Source organism: Cotesia glomerata, linkage group LG1 (assembly GCF_020080835.1).
Source record: "Cotesia glomerata isolate CgM1 linkage group LG1, MPM_Cglom_v2.3, whole genome shotgun sequence".
NCBI classification, from domain to species: domain Eukaryota; kingdom Metazoa; phylum Arthropoda; class Insecta; order Hymenoptera; family Braconidae; genus Cotesia; species Cotesia glomerata.
Window position 1 is genome coordinate 35,743,528 of NC_058158.1, and position 25,118 is coordinate 35,768,645.

General features: G+C 26.0%; 1 protein-coding gene across 1 annotated transcript; it reads right to left on the reverse strand.

The window, feature by feature from the left end:
• Positions 1-7,033: 7,033 nt before the first annotated feature.
• LOC123270688 (zinc finger protein 260-like) lies at positions 7,034-14,607 on the reverse strand. The gene is made up of 4 exons (XM_044736852.1): positions 14,271-14,607; positions 14,008-14,160; positions 12,597-13,109; positions 7,034-8,846 (listed from the first exon to the last, which is right to left on the reverse strand). The coding sequence occupies exons 2-4, from the start codon at positions 14,149-14,151 to the stop codon at positions 7,161-7,163; spliced, it is 2,343 nt and encodes a 780-aa protein (XP_044592787.1). The 5' UTR covers positions 14,152-14,160; positions 14,271-14,607; the 3' UTR covers positions 7,034-7,160.
• Positions 14,608-25,118: the final 10,511 nt, after the last annotated feature.

Consider the following 25,118-nt stretch of genomic DNA (forward strand, 5'->3'; position numbering starts at 1 on the left):
AAAATTTGGTTTTTAAATTTGTCATGAAAATTAATTTTTAGATATTTTTTAGACCATTTTGCGAGTTTTTAAACACAAAATTTTTGAGTAAGCTCTTTCAAATTAAATTGGACATGTTGAATTTTTAAAAAATTATTATCCGACAATTTTAAGACTATTTTAAAGACAGAGCTCCGGAAAATTATAGAGCGTCTTTAAATAGACTTAAAATAATCGTTAAAAATTTTTTTAAGACTATTTTAAGATTTTCTGAAGAATATTTAAAGACGCTCTATAATAATTTTCCGGAGCTCTGTTGCTGTGAGCTCATCTTAAAAAATTTTTTAAAGACAGAGCTCCGGAAAATTATAGAGCGTCTTTAAATAGTCTAAAAAAAATCTCAAAATAGTCTTTGAAAATTAAGTTAATGTTATTTTAAGACTATTTTAAAATTTTCTTAAGACTATTTAAAGACGCTCTATAATAATTTTCCGGAGCTCTATCGCTCTGAGCTTATCTCAAAATAGTTTTAAAAAAATTTTAAAAACAGAGCTCCGGAAAATTATTATAGAGCGTCTTTAAATAGTCTTAAAAAATTTTTTTTTTTATTTTTTAAGACTATTTTAAGATGAGCTCACAGCGACAAAGCTCCGAAAAATTAAAATCGAGTCGTCTTAAAATTATCTAAGAATAATTTTTCAGCAATTTCAAATTTAATTTAAAAACAGCGGTCAAAAAATTTTGTGGTGAAAAAATTCGCAAAATCGTCTTAAAAATATCTAAAAATTAATTTTCATAACAAATTTTAAAAATCTGCAATCGGAATTTTTTTTTGCGTCTTAAAACAATCTTAGTTTGTATCACGTTTAAGATCTTAAACAAACACTTTTAAGACGTTTTTTTTTTTTTTTTTTTTTTTACACGGGCGTTATATTTACGCTTATTTAATATTATAAATAATAATAACAATAACAATAATTGAAGATTACATGACATAGTCGAAGTGAGACTAAGGCTGAATTTAACTGATTGAATCAGCTATTTTCTTTTATTTATAGCTTTACAGCTTCGATATTAATTAAGATTGATAAAAAATTGATAATAATAGTAATACCTCAAAAAAAAAAATATTTTAAAAATTTTTAGTGAAATTTTTCGTACTGCTAAATTAAATGTTTGATATTTTGATACTGACAAATAATTAAATTTTTTTTTTTCAAGCTATTGTTAAGTAATGCACAAATTCAGTATTAAGAGTACACAGCGATAATTGTAAATTAATTTTGTTACTAACGTATCTATTATTATTCTTTAATTATTGAGATATTTTAGAATAATTAAATAATAACTACGCTTAATTATTTTTACATCTAAAATCTGTAATTTTAATTAATAATATTAATAATTATGTTTAATTATTATGAGGATAATTAAAAAAAAAAAATCAGTAGTAATTATAAGTTGCTAAGTTGCTCTCTCGTATTTTTTAAAATTGCTGTGACTAAGTTCAAATTAAATTGGTAATTTAATAATTAATAATTTCTGGGATCAAACTAAAAAAAAAAAAATAATAATAATAAATTATTATTATATCTAACAATATTTAAAATATTGCTGACAACTGCTGGATATCTGCCAAAATATTTTTAATTAACAAAAACTTTTTATCACGCTTACAGACAGATATTATTTTAAATGTCGGATGCATAAAAATGAAACATATTTCAAATTGACTTTTTATTAGAATTATTTTATCTAAATTGACTTATTTATTAATAAAAATTAATTAATTTTTATTATTATGATAACTGTATCGTTAAAAAATCTATATATATATATATATATATATATATATATATATATATATATATATATATATATATATATATATACATGTATGTATATATAGTAATTGTCTGTATATGAGGTTCTGTGTACATAAATTCTAAATTAGAAATTAAAGTAAAAATAAAATAAGAAAATATTATCATAAATAATAATTTAAAAATTTCACAACATTAAAAAATTAGTAATTTAAAAAAAATCATGTCCATCGTAGTTTATTAAAATTACTAAATAAAATCAGAATTTAAAAAAAAATGCTGTTAGTATGCTAATAGAGTATGTAATTAGGAATTAGCATCAAGCATTCCTCGACAGGCTTTATGAAAATTAGTAATGCTAATTATATCTCATTTTATTTTAAGCACAAATTATCAAGAATTTAAATGAGAAAAATTTTGTTAGAAAAATTTATTAATTTTTAATAAGAAAAGTTGGTAATTATTTACAAGTGGGGTCCATCATTTTAATTCTTATTTTTTTTGAAAAATACATAAAAAAAACAATTAAAAAAAAAGAAGTTGATTACCACAATTAAAAAAAATATAAATTTTTTAGAAAATTGTGATATTCAATTTTTTTAAATTTGTTCATTTTTTATGTATTTAAAAAAAGTATATCAAAAACATTAAAAAAAGATAAAATAGAAATTTTATCCTTTTAAGGCAAAAAAGCTATCGAAATCTTTATTTTTTTCTTTCACGATATTTTTTATGATAAATGCGCCGCAAAAACAAGCAGAGAAAAAAAAATTGTTAATTTTTCACCTAGATATGGTCAAAATAAGGTTGATCATTTTAATTTTCATTTTTTTTTTTAACGAAATTTCTATTTGATTATATTGATATTTTTTTTTTTTTTGAAAAATACATAAAAAAATGAACAATTTAAAAAATAAATTTTGATTATCACAATTCTAACAAATTCTACAAATTTTCAAAAGAATTTATAAATATTTTAGAAAATTGTGATATTCAACATTCATTTTTTTCATCAAAAAAAGATAAAATCGAAATTTTAGCCAAAAACATGAACCAAAATTTTTTCCAACTTTTGAAAGCAAAAAACCTAAAAAAAAAAATTTTTAAATGTTAATTTTTCACCTACATATGTCCAAAAATGAAGCCCACTTGTAAATAATTATCCAAAAATTAACTATAAATTACATAAATCTATACGTAGATTTGGTGCTTTGTATTATACTTTAAACAAAAAATTATTGCATATAATTATTTATCAGAGTTCCCGTACTTAAACAGCCAAAACGCTTACAACAAATAAAAATTATTAAATCTAAATTATAATTAAAGAAAATTTTGTACTTTGTCAATAATACAATTTGTAAAAACGGATTAAATTTTATATACATTTTATACACCAAAATTAAAAGAATAAATTACGGGGACTCTAGTTGATTTATTGTACGCATAAAAAATAATTAAATATATTATTATCAATAATACTGTCATTGATGCCTTGCTTAGATAATTATGGTTAAAAGTATACAGAAAGATATGGGAAAAAAAATATTTGTCAATTTATAACGAAATAGTTGGTAATTCTGTGCAATTATTGGTTTATTAAATAAATACTACGTGCACTTGCGTATACTTAAAGCTCTCTCACACTTTAACTCTATCTCTGGGATATAAGTCTCTCTTTATCCGATAAAAATAAAACCATATTATCAATTTTTTTAACTACTATCACTGCAACTACTCGTTTAATTAAGCAACTATACAGAAAGAACAACATGACACTGGATATCATCCCAGATTATACTCAGTGATATGTGTGGTAAAAAAAATTTCAGATAGCTAAAAAATGTCAATAGTTCACAAAACACAAACTCATTTGTTAATTATTGACATTTTTAAAGATATAAGCTCATCCCGATATTACACTCATTAAGAGCTTTCATTTGAGTACCCACATGCATTTTCATATATTTTTCATATATACATATATGTAATATATATAAATATATGAAAAATTGATGTGGGTACTCAAATGAAAAGTGTCGATGAGTGTAACATCGAGACGAGCTTATATCTTTAAAAATGTCAATAGTTCACAAGATGAAAGGTCAGTTCGTAATTATTGAAATTTTTTAAAATATAAGCTCATCCCGACGTTACACTCATTAAGAGCTTTCATTTGAGTACCCACATGCATTTTCATATATTTTTCATATATACATATATGTAATATATATAAATATATAAATATATGAAAAATTGATGTGGGTACTCAAATAAAAGGTCTCGATTAGTGTAACATCGAGATGAGCTTATATCCTCAAAAATATCGTTAGTTGACAAGATAGCAAAGTCAGTTCTTAATTATTGACATTTTTAAAGATATAAGCTCATCCCGATATTACACTCATTTAGAGCTTTCATTTGAGTACCCACATGCATTTTCATATATTTTTCATATATACATATATGTAATATATATAAATATATGAAAAATTGATGTGGGTACTCAAATGAAAAGTCTCGATGAGTGTAACATCGAGACGAGCTTATATCTTTAAAAATGTCAATAGTTCACAAGATGAAAGGTCAGTTCGTAATTATTGAAATTTTTTAAAATATAAGCTCATCCCGACGTTACACTCATTAAGAGCTTTCATTTGAGTACCCACATGCATTTTCATATATTTTTCATATATACATATATGTAATATATATAAATATATAAATATATGAAAAATTGATGTGGGTACTCAAATAAAAGGTCTCGATTAGTGTAACATCGAGATGAGCTTATATCCTCAAAAATATCGTTAGTTGACAAGATAGCAAAGTCAGTTCTTAATTATTGACATTTTTAAAGATATAAGCTCATCCCGATGTTACACTCATCAAGAGCTTTCATTTGAGTACCCACATGCATTTTCATATATACATATATATAATATATATAAATATATGAAAAATTGATGTGGGTACTCAAATGAAAGGTCTTGATGAGTGTAATGCCGAGGTGAGCTTATTTTAAAAGCTCAAAAAATCCAGATTATACTGAGTGATATCTGGATTATACTAGCTACTATCTGAAATTTTTTTTTCACTTAGTATAATCTGGGATTATATTCAGTGTCATCTTGTTCTTTCCGTGTACAATTGTCAAATATTTTTTTTAAATTGTGAAAATTATAAATTTATTATTCCATTAACAATTGTATGGATTGTATGTTTATTTTATTAGTTTTAGATTCTAAAAATCGGATTATTGTTTATTATTATTATAAATAAAGAGCATTTTTTAGTAAAAAAAATTTATTAATAATTTTTCCTAAAAATAATTAATTACAATTACAAAACAATGTATTAAGAAATTTTTTTTATTAATTCAAAAAATAATAATTAACTGATACACATATTAATAAATATTATTAATGGTAGTAATAAGTGACAATGATAATTATTATAATTGTTTATAAGAATAATTAATAGATACATATTATTATGTACTACAAGATTATAAAATATACAATTGATTAAATTACAGTCAATTTAAAAAATACTCAAAATTTTTAATAAAAAAAATAACATTTTTTGTTCAGACTAATTGTACGAAAAAATTAATTATAATATTAATTATTATTATAATCTTATAGTACATAAAATAAAATTTAATCAACGCGTAATATTACATGAACGTAATTTTAATTTTTTATAATTAACTATTCACTCAAAACATATTTACACTTATAATATTTTAATATATAATATATACTTTTTTTTTACATATTACATTATCAAGAATTCAATATTATTTTTGTTTAATATTAATAATTTTTTATTTTAATTATAAACAAAAATTGAAATTGATTAAATGCAAATATTAATTTTTTTTGTCGATATGAATTTAAGACTAAAAATTTTTATATTGTTAAAAAATACACTATTAGGACTGTAAAAAATTTTATTTACTTATCTATTAATGTATCGAACTTTTTCCTGGCTATTTATTTATTGATTTTAATCAATTCAACGCTGCGGTTAATAAAGTAGAAGTTAAAAAGTTTTTCAGTCTTAAATAAATATAAAGTTTTTGATTTAGTAGACCAAAAAATTTTTTTAGATAAATTTGAATATCTATAGGGCTGTAAAAATATGATTTCAGAGGACAAGTGTGTCAAAATAAGATAATATAAGGTTATTATTGATTATTTAAAAAATTAATAAATCAAAAATTACAATTGCTTTCAATTAAAATTTTAGTGAGTGAAAAATTGACATTTTTTTTTTTAATAAAGTTAATCAAACTTTGAAATTTTATATTTCACTGCAAGTTATTAAAGAAATTATGACACTGAAGTTGACATTAAAAATTTCTTAATAATTTTATATCAATTAAATTTTTATTATATAACTAAGAAATGACCTTGTATCTTGTGAACGATTGACATTTTTGAAGATATAATAAGCTCATCCCGATGCTATACTCATCGAGACCTTTCATTTGAGTAGCTACATCATTTTTTCATATATTTATATATATTACATATGTGTATACATGAAAAATATATCAAAATGCATGTGGGTACTCAAATGAAAGCTCTTGATAAATGTAACATCAGGATGAGCTTATATCTTAAAAAATGTCAATTATTAAGAAATGACCTTGTATCTTGTGAACTATTGACATTTTTAAAGATATAAGCTCATCTTGATATTACACTCATCGAGACCTTTCATTTGAGTACCCACATCAATTTTTCATATATTTATATATATTACATATATGTATACATGAAAAATGTATCAAAATGCATGTGGGTACTCAAATGAAAGGTCTTGATAAATGTAACATCAGGATGAGCTTATATCTTAAAAAATGTCAATTATTAAGAAATGACCTTGTATCTTGTGAACTATTGACATTTTTCAAAATATAAGCTCCTCCCGACATTACACTCATCTAGACCTTTCATTTGAGTACCCACATCAATTTTTCATATATTTATATATATTTTATATATGTATATATAAAAAATATATGAAAATGCATGTGGGTACTCAAATGAAAGCTCTTGACGAGTGTAACATCAAAATGAGCTTATATCTTAAAAAACATCAATATTTAAGAAAGTACATTGCAATTTAACAAAAGTCATTATTTAATAAAAATTTTATTTATTTATAGTTCACAAGTCACTGCAGTCACGTAGTGACTGCAAACTCTAATTTATTATAAGAATAAAAAAAATTCATCTTACTCGTGTCACAAATTTTTTCTCAAGATATTCAAATTTACAAAAAAACCCTTATCTCAGTCCCAAAACTTTCTAAATCGCATCTAACAAAGAAAAATTAACCCAAAAATCAGTCTGTTTGACGATCCGCGCACTCAGTAACCTCAGCACTCCCAACATTAGATCCCTCCTCATTCCCAGTGTCTTTATCCCCCAACTCATCGCTCAACCTATGCTTCTTCCTGTGGCACATCATCGTCGACTTAGAAACAAAAGTCTTCCTACAAACATCACACTCATAGGGCCTTTCTCCCGTATGAAGTCTCTTGTGAATGGTCATAGGACTAAACTGGGTGAAAGTTTTCCCACAAACATCGCACCTGTAGGGCCTTTCTCCAGTATGAGACCTTCTGTGGCACCTGAGAGCGGCTCTTCTTGCAAAAACCTTATTACAAATTTCACACTTAAAGCTCTTCTCACCTGTATGCATAGTGGAGTGAATGCGCAAGTCCACTCTTGTTAAAAATCCTTTACCACAGACCTCGCACAAGTACGGCTTTTCTCCGGTATGAATCCTCAGGTGTGTATTTAAGTAACTTTTACTCACAAACATTTTATTACAAACCTGACAAGGGTACTGACGATTGTCAGTACCCGAGTGAATTTTCTGATGGCTCTTGCATAAGCCCTTAGTTATAAAACTCCTTCCGCAAATTTCACACACGTAGGGCTTAACACCTAGATGTCTATTTTGGTGGTCCAGCAGCGACTGCTTTGTTTTGAAGCTCTGCCCGCAAGTATCGCAAGAGTATGGCTTTAAATCGGAGTGCACTCGCTGGTGGACTATCAAGTAACTCTTGCACTGGAAACCTTTCCCGCAGGTTGAGCAGCTGTAGTCAAACTGGCCAGTGTGCGTCGCTGTGTGTTGAGCCAAGCCAATTTTACTGCGAAAAGCTTTCTCGCATAATTTACACTGGAATGGTTTTTCTCCAGTGTGCTTACGCATGTGCTCTTGTAATTTATAATTAGTACGATATTGCTTTCCACATTGAGTACAAATTTTAGGTGTCCATTTTGGTCTTACGCCTGATTGTAATTTTTCATTTTCTCCAGCTTCATTTTCATTATTAATGCAGCTAACTTCGTTAGCTGACTCAGAAATAGAATTTAAAACAGAAATAGAAGTTGAAGATTCATCATCAAGATTGTCATTGGCAATAGAAGATTTTGAGTCGCTGGAAAAAGGACACTGCTGTTCGTGGGTATTAAAATCTTCTAGGCTGACAAAATTAAGCCCGCAGGGACAAGAGCAGAAATGCTGGTCGTAATGATCGAGAAGACTGGAGGGCTCGTTGGTCATTTCGCTGCAAAAAGGACATATGTACCACTTAGCACCGGCCTGGTCAATCGAAGGATTGCTTATCACGTTCTCGATTAAAGTGTCTTTGGACTCCTTGGTGTACTCCACAGGGTCCGGCTTGGAAGCTTCCTGGCTTGTAGAGGGTAATTCGGGGGAAGGTATCTGGGAGTTTAGAGCGGTATCAGTGGACTCGACTGTGGCGACGAAAGTTTCTGAGCTTGACTCGATTGAGTGGGACGGAGGAACTTCGGAAAGTTGCAGTCTTTGATACTCCTCTTTCACGTCCACTCCTTCGTACTTCACGTTCTCGCAGTAGTGCAGGATTTGCTCGTCTTCGGTTTGCTGCTCTGGGACGATTGCTGTTACGTAGTTTATTCCCAGGTGGTTGTTTACGGTCAGGTTGCCTACTACTGTCATGTCGCCGTCTAAGTGGATTGCGATTTGGTGGTTTGATACCTGGAATTTTTTTTTTTTTTTAGTTTGTTTGTTGGAGAAAAATTTGAGGGATTTTTTTGGAGCATTTTTTTTAATTTAATAAACACTAAAAAAAAAAAAATAAATACTTGATTGCTTTTTTAGGAAATAAATTATGCCTGAGAATTAAAAAAAAATTTACTTGTAGAATTTTAGAAATATTCTCAGGACAGTTTTTTAAAAATATTTTCTTATTGGTTTTTAAATAAAAGCAAAAAATTATTAATTTTAGGATAAAAAATAATTATGCTGGATTTAACAGAATCTAATAATTTCTTTTTTATTGTATAATAATTAAATTTGGTGGTTTAATACCTGGAATTTTGTTTTTTTTTTTTTAGTTAGTTTGTTAGAAAAAAAGTTTAGGGATTTTTTGGAGCATTTTTTTTATTAATCTAATAAATTTTTAATAAATACTAAAAAAAAAATAAATACTTGATTTTTATTAGATTTTTTTTTTTTAAGAAATAAATTATGTCTGGGAATTAAAAAAAAAATCCACTTGTAGAATTTTAGAAATATTTTCAAGACAATTTTTCAAAATTATTTTCTTATTAATTTTTAAATAAAAGCAAAAAATGATCAATTTTTGGATAAAAAAATGATGCTGAATTTAACTGAATCTAATAATTTCTTTTTAATTGTATAATAATAAAATTACAATGAAAAAAAAATTCCACATATCGACGGTCTAATTAGCAATTGGTCTAACTCCTTATTTTTTAGAGGGTTATTTTTTAACATTTTGATGTAGCAATAGTCCAATTATAAATTACTAGCCGTTACCCGCCCGCTTCGCGTGGCGTACAATATACGTGTATTTATATATCTATATTCACAAATATAGGTATACAAATACATAGAGTGATCATATAATGGTACATGATCATCTATTAGGGCTTTTACCTTATATAAAAATTTTTAATTTTTTTTATATTTAATGCCTTCTTATTATCCTTTAGGAATTGAATTTTATAATTTTTTAATTAACGCCCACGCAAGGATTTGTGAGGGTGGCATTTCATAAAATTCATTCTTTACAGCTCAAAAACTCCAAAAAAATCAATCTGGCCAAGTTTCAATCCTTCAGCTGCTATAGATTAAAAGGTACAATTTCTTTTAATTTTACGCCCACGCACGGACATGTGGGGGTAGAATTTAATGAAATTTATTCTTAACAGCTCAAAAACGCCAAAAAAGCATTCTGGCCATGTTTCAAAGTATTAATAGCTATAGATTGAAATTTACGAATTTTTTCTTAATTTGACGCCCACGCACGGGCACGCCAGGGGGGTGGAATGTCACAGAATTCGTTTTTAAAAAATTTCTAAATGTAATTTGAAACATTCTGACCAAGTTTTGAACTATTAAAAGCCATAATTGAAAAATATGAATTTTTTTTCGTGAACACCCCCGCAACCCCCCTTGTGGGTGGAATTTCGTGAAATCCGTTCTTAGCTGACCTCTACTTGGCAAAAGGAATATTCCTGCCAAATTTCAAGTCTCTAGGTCTTATAGTTCCAGAGATATCGTGATGAGTGACTATCTATATCTATAGAAAGTCTCCTATATATATATAGATTACCCTTTTTTTCAACAAGAAGATTACTGTGAAAAATTTTTTATTTCTTCAGCTAAAGTATTATTCAGTACAAATTAATTTTTGATTACAAAATTGCTCATTTTTTTTTCAAAATAAATTTTTCTTCTCAATATAGCTTCATTTTTTGATACAATATTTTTGTATAAATCATGATTTATTTACACTGCACTCAATATTTAAATTATGCACACGGCCTTTAGTAAACACTTGTTGATTTACATAATTATAAGTATTTAATAAATCAAAGATAGTTAATATTATAAGCCAGCTACCCGATCCAAATTGTTGGAGAATGACTAATTTTTCATTATTAATTGTTCACCATAATATTTTATCGGTATGAAGAAGTCTCAATACCATCAGAGAAAATTTAGGTGACGATAACAATTAAAATTTGTTTAGACAATTATTATTAAAGAAAGATGTAATTTTTTTTGTTGTAATAATAATATAATAATAATAAAAAAGTTACACTGAGTAAAAAATTACATCTTTCTCTAATAATAATTGTCTAAACAAATTTGAATTGTTATCGTCACCTAAATTTTCTCTGATGGTATTGAGACTTCATACCGATAAAATATTATGGTGAACAATTAATAATGAAAAATTAGTCATTCTCCAACAATTTGGATTGGGTAGCTGGCTTATAATATTAACTATCTTTGATTTATTAAATTTAAAACACCGATCTTTATATATCAAATATACATTATAAGTATTGTTATTATTATTTTATTTTATTTTTTTTCTCTTTTTATTTTTGTTAATTCCTATTATTTTCTTGAGTTGCGATTGTTAACACATCATACATATTATATTGAGTTTATCTAATCTATAGTAATTTAATAATAAATATAGTATTACATACGCCAGAGTCAAACACCTGTCATCTATAACTTATATTTTGTTAATATTTTTCTTTTTTTTTATTTACTTATTGCAACATGTGTAAAACACTTTACAACATATATTAATGTATCTTTTTGTAACCTCATAACTGGCCATACAGGCTGTCAGGTTTTGTTAATAAAGAAATAAATAAATAAATAAATTAGTCTTTTCATTTAGCAATTTTAATATTGAATTACTATGCTAGCTATAAGTCATCTTGTTATACATCAAAAAATTTTTTATGTACTAACTGTTGATGGCTTAGACTGATGGGTTTATTTATTTATTTAAATAAATAAAATAGAGTTAGACAATTTGCTAATTAGAACGTCGATATAGAAATTAAAAAAAAAAATTTTTTTTTTATAATTCAATGCATTTATGTCAAATATTAAAAAATAATTGCTCAATCACATAAAAATTATTATTATGGTCTTTTTCTCGTTTTTCTTTCATTAAATTCTAATTAATTTTCTTAATTAATGTTATTTAATTTTATATATTTTCTTTTTACGTATATTGCCGATGTATGTTGATAAATAAATAAATAAATGAATAATTAATTTATAAAAATTTTAAGAATTTTTAAATGTCTACTAATTTAATTATCATTAAAAACAAATTGTAATTTTTCTTAAAATAAAATTAATAAAAATAAATAATAGTTTAAAAAACTAAAACTACGCTTTTTATAGAAAACCAAACCAAAAATAGAAAATAAATTTAAATTAAGAATATGTTAAGAAATTTCAATATAAATTAATAATAGTGTAAATAAAAAATGTATTTTATTTTTAAAAAAGCGTGGGGTGCTTTTTAAGATATTATCAAAATGATAATCACTCTACTCATATCTGTCAATAAAATATTTATAACTATTGACACCATGCACCCCACGCTTTTTTTAAAATAAAATACATTTTTTTTATTTACACTATTATTAATTTATATTTATTGAAATTTTAACATTATTCTTAATTTAAATTTATTAAAATTTATTTTCTATTTTTAGTTTGGTTTTCTATGTAAAGCGTGTTTTAGTTTTTAAACTATTATTTATTTTTACTTTTTAGTTTGGTTTATTTATAAAAGCGTGATTTTTTAGTTTTTTAAACTATTATTTGTTGATTATCAAAAATATTCAGGCGCGCAAATTACCCACGGAGAGTTACATACTGGACATACTGACAAACTGACATACAAGTGAAGCTAATATAAAGCGTGTAAAAACTTACTTCGTGGATATGCTCATCTATCCCAACAGTTTCGCCATTCAAACACTCAATCCCAGTGACTTCAATAGTCTCCTGATCAGGAATTTCCTCCTGACTGACAACCTGTTCTCCACCGGCGAGCTCCATGTCGTCCATAACCCTCATAGTGTGCAAACTCCCAGTATCACCCGGGACTTCATCATTACCCACGCAGTCTTGGCTCCTCAGCTCATCAACAATGCCATTCTGCATGTCACCAATATCATGATGATGCTGGTTGTGGAGATGGTTGTGGTTGTGACTGTGATTATGATTATGGATACCGCGAATGTCTGCCTGCATAACATTGGGTATCTCGTCAACCCCCGTGAGGGTGTTATCAATAGTGATAGCTTCATTTTTGAGCTCCTCTTTCAGCATCTCGATGAATAATTCCTCAGTGTGCAAACATTTCTCGCGGAAGTCAAACATCTCGTCTAATTTGTAAGCACATGGCTGGCAAATTACTTTAGGCAGGTCGTCGCATGTTGAAACCTGGTTTAAAAAAATTTTTTAATTTTTTATTAAAAATAAATTTTAATTTTTTTTTTTTTCATAAAAAAATAAATAATAAATTTCTTCAACACCAATAATTAATAATTAATAATGTAAAATAATAATCACATTAAATTTAGCAGTCTCTTGACTATTTTTTGACAAATAAATTTGATCCAAAAAAATTATTTTTAAAAAAATTGGATTTTTTATTTTTTTTATATTTTTGATCATTTTAAGAATTTTTTTAACAAATAAATTATGGCAAAAAAAATTATGAAAAAAAAATTGACATGTAGAAATTTTAAAAAATTAAAAATGCAATTTTTCAAAAATTATTTTTTGGAGCAAATTTATTTGTTAAAAAAAAAAACTAAAAAATAATCAAGTTACTGCTAACTTTAATGATGAAAATTAAATTAGCCGACATCTAAAAATTTTTGTAATTTATTTTATTGAAAAATTATTAAAAAAGAAAATAGATGATAAAATTTCACATGTAGAAAATTTTAAAAACTACAAGTGCAATTTTTTAAAAATATTTTTTTATTTCTAATTTAATTAATAAAAAAAAGTCAAAAATTGTTGAACGTCGGCTAATTTTATTATGAAAATTAAATTTAAAAATTTAAAAATTTTTATAATTTTTTTTTGTTTAAAAAATTATTACAAAAAAATTAAAACAAAATTTTCACTTGTAAGAAACTTCAAAAACTGCAAGTGAAATTTTTTAAAAATATTTATTATTAAATAAAAATCAAAAAATTAAAAACGTCGGCTAACTTTAATATTATAATTTTATTATCATTATTTATTACAAAAATTTTTAAAAATCTCAAATATTTGCTAAATTAATTTCCATAAAATAATAATAATTAAAAAAAAAACTTTCTCTTACCTGTACAGGCAAACAAGCGGCTATTTTTTTGTCAATATTTCTTAATCTTTCACCAGGTTCAAATATCGGAAATCCCATTATCATTATTCCAGTCTTGGTAGCACATAGACGACATAAATAATTAAATTCTTCAATCACCGCCATATCAACCAACTATTATTAAAATAAATAACAATACAATAATGATATTGACAAGTGTAATAAAAATATCAAGCAAAAGCTTATAATTATTTTTTAATATGTATTAAAAATTAAAAAATTACTTGATAATTTTTTTTTAAGGCAAATATAATAAAATTTATTTATTTTAAATGATTGTTGACAAGTGTTAGCTCTGCTCCATTGTAATTGGAGGCTAATTGTCAGAGGACAATTAATTATTGTTTAACAGTTCGCCATTAAAAACCTTAGACTGTCGACGTTCACTGATGTATGTTGACGAGTCCGGACAAGTCCCAGACGAGTCTTACCCTGATGCACTTTTTTTTTCGACACTTTTATTGTTTTTATTTTACATTAATTGTGGGAGTGTGGGAGGCCGAGGGAGACCGCGAGCACTGGGAAAACGACCAGCTAGAGAGAGATGCGAACAGACACTGACTGTCGCTGCGGTAAGATTTACGTCCGCAGGTTCGACAACTTTACTTTTGTGCTTCCATCTAGTGGATGTTATTTTTATTTATTGAAAACTTTACTGTAGTTCTTTCGCCCGGGAGTATTAAAATACTCGGTTTCAGCGCGGGAAAGGAATCATTTTAAATAAAAGAATTCTATTTAGACGTTATTTAATTTTGATCAAAATTATTTATTTTTTTATTTATTTATTTATTTATGATTTAATGCCAAGGCAATGGCCAAATGGCAAAGTATACATTTCAATTTTATTAAAGTACACGTAATGAGCAATAAAGAAAAATGAAAACTTTAGTATGTAATATACTCAACAAATCTTTACAAGAATAATTTATGTAGATAGACGAAATAATTTAATTTGTATAATATGATTAATTTGTTGTTTAAGACTGATAGCAGGTAGATTTCTTGATAGCAAACACAAAAGAAAATAGTTTTTTAGTAAGTAAGTTGATCCAAAAATTAAACTGAGTTAGGTAATTTGTGAGACGTTCATGGTTGGCCTTCTCGTTCCTTGTGAAGAAAAAATTCATAGGAACTGGTCTTGAAAGTATCAAGACTCAGTAAGTTAGTTATTTCAATTGGTAATTCCCTCCAAAGTCGGATAGCGGATACCACAAAAGAGTGTTCATAGACTAAGCTGGTGAAGTTTGGGATTTTGAAATTATTGTTATATTTGGCGGCTATTCTTTCAGATCTTCTGATATCTGGTGGTTCATCCACAAAGAGATTTCTTAAGTATTTAGGTGCACCAGTTTTGAGGAGTTTATATAAAAAACAAGCCAGATAGTAACGTCTTTTAGATTTGATCGTTAACCAATTTAGTGATTGTCTATATGGAGTAATATGCTCGTCACGCCTTAAGTTGTAGATAAATCTGATAGAGTTATTTGTAAGACGTTGTAATTTATAATCTAGCTTTTTTGATGAATCAATTAGAACTAAAGAACAGTAATCAATGATTGGATTTATGGTTACTGTAATGAGAAGTTTGCGCGTAGAAGTTGAGAGAATATTCTTTCTGTGTTTGAGACAGTTGGTTTCAATTTATTATTCAAGTTGACAAAATATTAAAAAGCTTCAAAATATAAAATTGAGGTTTACAATGACGTGATCTTACACTGATAGAAGGATTTGTTTATAGTTAAAAATATTTGTTAATATTTAACAAATCATTTATTAGAGACCACTTTTTAGTCGTTAACAAATATTTCTTAGTATTTAAAAAGATTTATTAATATTTAATAAATGAATATCTGATTTATTAAATACAAACAAATCATTTTAAATACTAAGAAATATTTGTTTGATACTAAAAAATGGTCTCTAATAAATGATTTGTTAACTATTAACAAATATTTTTTTAATACAAATAAATCCTTCTATCAGTGTAGCAATCTAAGCTCTCGGTGAGAAGTGTCGTTACATAGTTTTTCCGAAGAGCTTCAAACTCCGTTCTTCTCCCACCATAACTTCACTGATAGAAGGATTTATTTGCATTAAATAATATTTGTTAATAGTTAACAAATCATTTATTACAGACCATTTTTTAGTATTAAACAAATATTTCTTAGTATTTAAAATGATTTGTTTGTATATAATAAATCTGATTTTCATTTATTAAATATTAATAAATCTTTTTAAATACTAACAAATATTTGTTAAGGACTAACAAATGGCTTCTAATAAATGATTTGTTAAATATTAAGAAATCTTTTTAACTATAAACAAATTCTTCTATCAGTGTTCCATACATACATCCACTCTAAGGAATACATAAGCACACACATTTTCTACTACATATAAATGATCCTTATATACTAACATGTATTTTCTCTATATCTATATATATTTATTTCAGCCTATCGGCCTGAAAGTTGGACTTCACTAATATACACTTTTAGCAATACAGTCATTATGTTTATTTAACTATTTTTATTAATTTAACAGACCCTTTTAAAATCTATTTATAATAAAATTAACTTATAATTAACTTGAAATTAAATTACAATAAAAATGATAATAATCTATAACATGAAAATATATATATTATATTGTTTATAATATGTTGGATTAATGTTTGAGTTTGACTAATTAATAACTTGAATTAAATATTATTTCTATTATTTTACAATCAGATTTTCTAATAAAATTATAAGTCAATTTAATTATTATCATGTATAAAAGAATAGACATTATCGTTTAATTATAAATTAAATAATAATTAAATAATGATTCAATAATAAATTAATAGTAAATTAATTAAATAATAATTATTAATTATAAATTAAATACAAGATAATAATTATTAATTATTTTAACTTAATTTTGCTCAACTTCAATATTATATAAAGTTAGATTTTAACAGTAAATGTTATTTAACAATCTTATTTTTGTTTAGTTACATATGGTTTTTTATTATTCTTTGTTCCTTTTAGAACAAGGGTTTATTGAGTTTCACTCGTGTCTTTTACGACTTTTCCTCATAGGGTTTTAAATTCCATGTGGCGAGAAATAGTCCTGGAATTACTCAAGTACCTTTTATGGGTTCTGAAAATTCGGTTACAATGTCCTTTTGTACCGAAATATGTTTTCCCCTTATTTTATTTTATTTTCTTTTGTAAATAAAAGAGAATTAATCAAAAGATGTTTATTACAACTGGTAAGAGTAAAAGCATGAAATAAATGATTTGAATATTTACTTCGAATATAAAATTTAACTAATTTTAATCATTTAATATTTACTAATTTGAATATTTCGTTTGAATTCACGCTCTCATAATAGATAGCGCTCTAATAACAGGTAGCGTCACCTGTTGGATGCACTAGGTGCATCACAAGGTAGAAACTATAGTTGGTGGCTCTGTAGATAAGGAAGGTAAATTGTTGGTTTGAAGTTTTGGCGCTAGGTGGCGCCAAGTGTTTAAACGGTTTGAAAAATAATCAGCTGGCGGTTGTGTAGTTGGGTGATTCGCAATAATTTAAAGGAATTATGATGAAGTGTCATTTTATATTGTACTAACTCTCGGTGATGTAGTAAGTATCCGAGCAAAAACAGTTTCACTGTAAAAAAATCGCGCCAAGTCCACGTTCATAAGACTATTAAGAAAAATAAATTTTATTTCTTTACAAAAAGATATGAAATAAAAAAAAGTTTGGAAAATCCAAAAATGCACGACTCGTAATGCTCATTTAATTATGAAATATAAAAAAAAAAATTAGGAAAACGGTTGACCCTAAAGGCCATCCCTGCAACTTCCCGCTAATTCCGTTAATACCTGGCCGCTTTTTTGAGCTCTTCGAGCTCAAAAGTACAATCTGTGTGTTGTTTTAAGCTCTCCGAGCTCAAAAAGATACCTTTTCTATGCTTTTGAACTCTTTGAGCTCAAAAGTCTGATAGAAGTTTCATAGAACACTATTTTTTGAATGTTCATACCGCAATAACTTTTGAATGAATGAACCGATTTTTATGCGGTTGGCGGCATTCTACGTAGTTTTTTAAGCCTTATAAATAATTTCTAAGTTTCAATTGGTCAAACTAGAAATTTCGGAGTAACTCTGAAAAAACACTTTTTTCGGTTTTCTTTCGTTCTCGATATCTCACGAATCAACCGATTTTGACCAGATTGGCGGCGATCGACGTGGTTTTTCAAAGTTGAGAGCTGATTAGTTTTTGGAATCGATCGGTTGAGCTGTTTAAAAGTTATCCCAAAAAAACCACTTCAGAAAAAATTTTTTTTCCTACTTTTTTTTAGATTTCTCCAAATTTCTCAAAATCTATCGGTCCGAATCGGTTCAAATTATCAGGAAATCTAAGTTTGGCGAAGCCCTTTCGAATGGCACCAACCGCGATGAAATCGGTTCAACCGTTCAAAAGTTATAAGAGGTTTACATACTTACACACACACAACACACACACACACACACACACACACATACATACAGACATAGTGACACCCTCGCGGGAATAGTCAGGAAAGCTTCCTAGGACCTCAAAACGTCGAGATCTGATGAAAACTCGATTTTCGAAAAACGGGGTAAAACCAATAACTTCCCGATTTTTGAAAATTTTCAATTTTCTTAGCGGGAAGTTAAAAAAAAAAAAAATTTTAATTCGTTCAAAATTAATTGCCGAAAAAACAGCTGTAGTAGGAAGGTACTGCACAAGCGCCCCTGGTGGAATAAAATGTACATAATATCTATAGATATAGATATATCACCATCCATGTTAATTTTACATGGATATATATAGATATACAGTCTTGTAGTTTTCGTTTTTTAATAATTGTAATTAAACGACACTGAATTTATTAACCATTCGCATTCAGTGACCTACAATCGTCGATTAGAATTAAAAAAAAAAAAAATTTAACTCAAATAATTGATTTTTTCACAAGTTACAGTGTTTCCGGGGTTTCATACATGACGGACAGGAAAATTTTTTGACCTATTTTGATGTTTTTTTCCGTTTCTACTGCAGTAAATCAATTTTTAGAAAATATGAAATTAATCTCCATTAAATTATCTCGACAATAGTATGCAAAATATCTTGATTTCGTGAACTAACAAGGCTATAATACTAAAAATAGTTGCTAAAATGAGGTGAAAAAAATTTTTCGATCGTAAAGCACTCTCTGATGCTTCGCATCATGAGTCGTGCAATTAAAAAATCCAAGATACCGATATGGTTGTATATGATTTTCGGAAATTAAAAAAAATTTTTTTGTAAATTTAAAAATTAAAAGAAACAATTTTGTAACGTATTTAGTGTGCGTGGTTACAAAATATTTCACTTTTTATGAAATTCCTAAAATCTATCTACTAGGACTTTTAAAAAAAAATAAAGTACACAATCCTGCACGCCAAGTACGTTCCAAAATTGGTTTCTTTTAATTTTTAAATTTCCAAAAAAATTTTTTTTAATTTCCGAAAATCATATACAACCATATCGGTATCTTGGATTTTTTAATTTTTTATTTTATATCTTTTTGTAAAGAAATAAAAATTTTTTTTTCTTAATAGTCTTATGAACGTGGACTTGGCGTGATTTTTTTACAGTGAAACTGTTTTTGTTCGGATTTCAGTATTTTTTGTAATTATAATAAAAATTGACAATTTTAATTTAATACATTTCCGGTGGCAAACTATCCCCTTTAAGCTATAGTTCATGTAAAAGTTATTCTTGCGCCGCCTGGCGTGTGTAATTGCAAGCTGTCAAATATCTTTTTTTCACGGTAGTTTCCCATCTATTATAAGATTAGCATTCATTTTTATATTATTTAGTCTCTGGCCGTCCGCTTTTTACATAAGAAAAAAGTTAAAATCTAAAAATCTGGGTCGCTATAGTTTGTGCTGATTATTTTTAGTAATTTTAAATAGAAATTATAAAGATAATTGATAATAATCAAGTAATACGCGTAATAAAAAGCATGAACTACTATTATAAAATATCATATAAAAAAAAAATCAAAATAAATTTGAAAAAAAATTTGTAACCTCAAAAAACCATTCTGCTTACGGTATATACACACTCGGTAGTCTGGCTTGAGAACGGAACTTGGCGCCAGACTCTATCGAGTCTGTTGATTTACAATTGGGAAGTACTTAATGAATTTTTAAATGACATTAAATCTAAAGAAAATTAAGTTAGCCGACACTCAGAAATTTTTGATATTTTTTATTAATTAAAAATTAGCATTAAAAAACTATTTTTTAAAAATTTCATGTATAATTTTTAAAATTTTCTGCATGTGAAAAATTTTATTTTAATTTTTTAAAAATTATTTTTCAACAAAATAAATTATAAAAATTTTTAAATGTCGGCTAATTTAATTTTCATTAAATTTAGATGAAAATTAATTTAGCAGATATTTGATAATTTTAAAAATTTTTTTTGACAAATAAATTATGGCAAAAAAAATTATTAAAATAATTGACATGTAGAAATTTTAAAAAATTAAAAATGCAATTTTTTAAAAATAATTTTTCGGAACAAATTTATTTGTAAAAAAAAACTAAAAAATAATCAAGTGACTGCTAACTTTAATGTCATTAAATTTTTTAATTTTCCCTAATAAATAAATAATGGCAAAAAAAAAAAATGGACTTGTAGAAATTTTAATAAATTAAAAAATGCAATTTTTTGAAAATAATTTTTTAGAAGAAATTTTTTTGTTAAAAAATAATTAAAAAATTGTCAAGTGACAGCTAAATTAAATGATAAAAATTAAGTTAGCTGACATTTAAAAATTTTTAGAATTTTTTTATATTAAAAAAATGATTAAAAAAAAATTTCACTTGTAAAAAAAATTTTAAAAACTGCAAGTGCAATTTTTAAAAAATATTTTTTTGTTCAAATTTAACTATTAAAAAAAAATCAAAATATTAAAATCGTCGGCTAACTTTAGTATTATAATTAAATGTCATAATTTTGAAATATGTTTTAATTTTTTTAATTTTTAGAAAATCATTGAAATTATTGTCAATTATGATGACAGGAATTTAATAGATTAATTTCAATTTTCTGTCATTTGAAATTATCATCTTCACTTAAAAATTTACATATTTTATTTATGAAAATTAAGTTAACCACTAAAAATTTTTAGAATTTTTTTTTTATTGAAAAAATGATTACAAAATAAAAAAAAAATTTCATTTGTAAAAAACTTGATAAACTGTAAGTGTAATTTTTTAAAAATAATTTTTAGTTCTAATTTAATAATTTAAAAATATCAAAAAATTAAAAACGTCGGCTAACTTTAGTGTTATATTTTATTTTACTTTAATATTTATAATATATGAAAATTAACTTGCAAGATATTTAATAATTTTAAGAATTTTTGTAACAAATAAATATTATGACATAAAAAATTTTTTTGTTGAATGAAATTAAAAAATAGTCAAATGACTGCTAACTTGTAATAAAATATCATTTATAATATTTGAATCAGCTGACATCTGGCAATTTTATAAAAATAAATTTAGCTGACATCTGAAAATTTTTATATAATTATTTTTTAATTTAATGAATTATTACAAAAATATTAAAAGAAAAAATTTCACATGTAGAAGACTTGAAAAATTATACGTGAAATTTTTTTAAGTGTTTTATTAATTATAATTTAATTGATGAAAAAAATAAAAAATTGTTGAGCGCTGGCTAATTTTAGTCTCGTGACAATTTTTTTGATTTTTATTAACAATTTTTTAACAAATAAATTACAAGAAAAATTTATTTTAAAAATTTCATTTTTAGAATTTCTAAAAAATTATAAATGCAATTTTTTAAGAATTATTTTTAGACCTAGTTTATTTTTCAAGAAATATTAAAAAAAATTGTCGTGTCTCTTAATTTCAGTTTCATAAAAAAAAATATATTTTTAAAAAATTTGCATAAAAAATTTGCATAAATAATTGGTATAAAAATACAAAAAAAAATGACAGCTGTTTATTAATTTCAGTATCATTGAAAATTAACAAATAAAAATTGTCATTAATTTTTTTTTCAAACTTTTAATTTTATAAAATTGTACTTAAATTTTTAAATCTTTAAATTTAGAATGATACTAAAGTTAACCGACGGTTTTAATTTTTTAATTTTTTTTTTATAATTAAATACAGTTTTTAAAGTTTTTTACAAGTGAAAATTTTTTTTTGAATTTTTTTGGAATAATTTTTTTAATAAAAAAAAAATTCTAAAAATTTTTAGATGTCGGCTAACTTTATTGTCATAAATTTAAGTAGTTAAACAAGGTCGTTTTGATGCCCCGATAAAGTAGATTTCTGCAGTACCGACATTTGGGGTTTCTGCATTACCGACGGTCGTTGGTGGGGTTTCTGTGATACCGATGGTGGGTTTTTGTGTTATTTTTTACCGACTGTTGTGGGGTTATCATCGATTTGGTGGTCGATATTTACCGACTGTTGTGGGGGATTATCATCGATTTGTTGGTCGATATTTACCGACTGTTGGGTGATTATCATTGATCTGGTGATCGATATTTACCGACTGTTGGGGGATAATCATCGATTTTTTGATCGATTGTTTGAGATCAAAATGCTACCACCCCAACAGCAGAGCTGATACCTTTGCCGTGTATCAGCTTTGGTGTTGATGTGATATGCACTTATTTGATGTGATGATGAATTTTATATATATTTAAATGACTTGTGGTATAAGGATATGCAAGAAAGATCGATACTTACGCCGCTCTGGTGGGATGAAATGGAGGTAATGAGGTCTATTTATCGATTTGAGGTAAGTTTTATCGACAGTTGATGTCAATTAGTGATCTATGTTATCGATTGTGGGTATCAACAGTCGGTATTATACCGAATGATGTTCTGTTTTATCGATTTGGGATAAGAGTTTTTTTTAATTTTAACGTTTTTTAGCTCCTACTCTCTCGATTACATCATGTTTTTACGTCATCCGACAAGTTTAAACCTGTTTTTGGCGTCGTCGTTGGGAGGGGATCGTTGGTGGGGAGTTATACTTACTTGCCTCCAAATTTCAGTCCTCTGCCTGCAGTTACTTCAATCAGTTGTTCAGTTTAAAAAAAATTTGTGTCTTTTGTTAAAAATATTTAAAATTGTGTACTCTACGGAAAATCAAGTAAGTCATTTATTTCATTATTCTATTTTATAACTAATTTCTACTATTATTATTAACTATTTTCTATCTATTTCTTAGCTTAATAATTCAAAAATGGATTTGAGTGCTATCAATAAAATCAACAACTTACCGAACTTTTTACCAACTAAAAAGTTTGAAGAACTGCAACTGAACAAGATTTATCAAATCACGGAAATTAAGAAAGTCAACACAAAATATGGACCAAAAATTTTGGGAATTGTGGAAAACGAGTTTTCAATCTTCTTCCCGAATCGAACCAACCGGATGCTCATTGATGATGAAGAGCAGTTAACATCACTGTTCGATTTGGCCTCAGCAGGAGAACTTCACTTCACAATTTCCATTTTTTTTTATTATTATTATAAAAAGCATAACATTAATTTTTTAATTACTTAAAATCTAACTAAAAATTTAATTACTTACAATATAATTACTTAAAAATTGAATTTTACAATAATCTTGGTCTTTTTGATGGTTTTCAAAATTGGCAACTTTTGTGAACTTGGTATTTCATAACCCCATGGTAAAGTGTCTGTACTATTTACGAGAAGTTGACGTTTGTCATCTTCCCAACTTAAAGCTAATTTCATTTGAAGAAGTGTATTTACTTCATGATTTCTACTTTTTATAACATATTCATCTTTTTTTACTCTTATATTATCGAATAGACATAGTTTATAATCATCAAACGTTATAGTTCGCAAAATTGATTTTTTGACACTTTTTGCTCGCATTTTAACCGTATCATCTTTTATTTCTTCATCAGACTCATATGCTTGAATTTGATCTTCTTCAGATTTATATATTTGAAAAGCGTAAAGTTTTGCTCTTAATCCAACAAATTCCGACATAATTTTACCATTGTTTTCATCTTTCATTAATCCTAAGACTTTTTTATTTACTAACGGCATATTGTAAATATTATTTGGTGGATAGTCAGAGGTATCAAACTTTGCAATATCACGTTTGATGATTTCATATATATTAGGTACAGTAAAGTGATAAATTAGACTATCTGTATCTGTATACATTAATTTAGAATCGTCATTTTTTAAATTTTTCTTTACATAATTATAATGAAAGTCGTATATATAAGTTTTTGACGTATCTAAAATACAAAAACCAGCATAGATTGGTTTATTAAAATTAACTTCAGCACATTTCATTTCAATAATAATCATATTTTCATCAAAAACTGTAAGACTATGGAAATTTGGTTTACAAATCATATCAGAAGCACCATATCTACCAGACCATCTTGTAACTATTCTAACATCTTTATATTTTCTAACATTTTCCATAGTCTTACCGAAAACTGAATTGTTCATTAATTTATAAAAATCTTTTTCAAATTCATTTTTTGCAGCCTTTCTACAATCAGTATTTTTATCTATATACGGTTTTAACCATGGTGACTCTTTAAACTTTAAAATTCGGTGTACTTTTGTTAATTTTAATCCCAAGTCTAAACATTGTTTTAAATTTCTATAGTGTATTATATACTCTTTTTTATCATACAAGGTAGTTGCTAATTTTGTATGTTTGCTGTCTGGAGGTAAAAAGTGTTCAGGACATAAAGGTAAATCTTTATGCAGATCATATAATTCCTCCGGATACTTTAGATCAACTTCAAGTATATAGCCAAAACCTTCGGTATTATTTAAAAATTTATTAATCTCCCGATTTATATCGAAATTTAATTCAACCCATTCAAATGAGCCTGTTGGTGAAAAAAGAAGGGCATACTCATAGGATGCACCATACAAATTATTAACATCAAAAATACATTAAAAATAGGGATTCTGGTTTATTTGAATCAAAATTATCGCCCATATATCTATTA

Bases quoted from the DNA above. Each gene is read 5' to 3' on its own strand.
- LOC123270688 (XM_044736852.1), bottom strand. From the start codon at position 14,151: ATGGCGGTGATTGAAGAATTTAATTATTTATGTCGTCTATGTGCTACC. The intron at 13,110-14,007 runs GTAAGAGAAAGT...TTTTTAAACCAG, and splicing joins CCGCTTGTTTGCCTGTACAG to GTTTCAACATGCGACGACCT. The intron at 8,847-12,596 runs GTAAGTTTTTAC...AAAAAATTCCAG, and splicing joins TAGATGAGCATATCCACGAA to GTATCAAACCACCAAATCGC.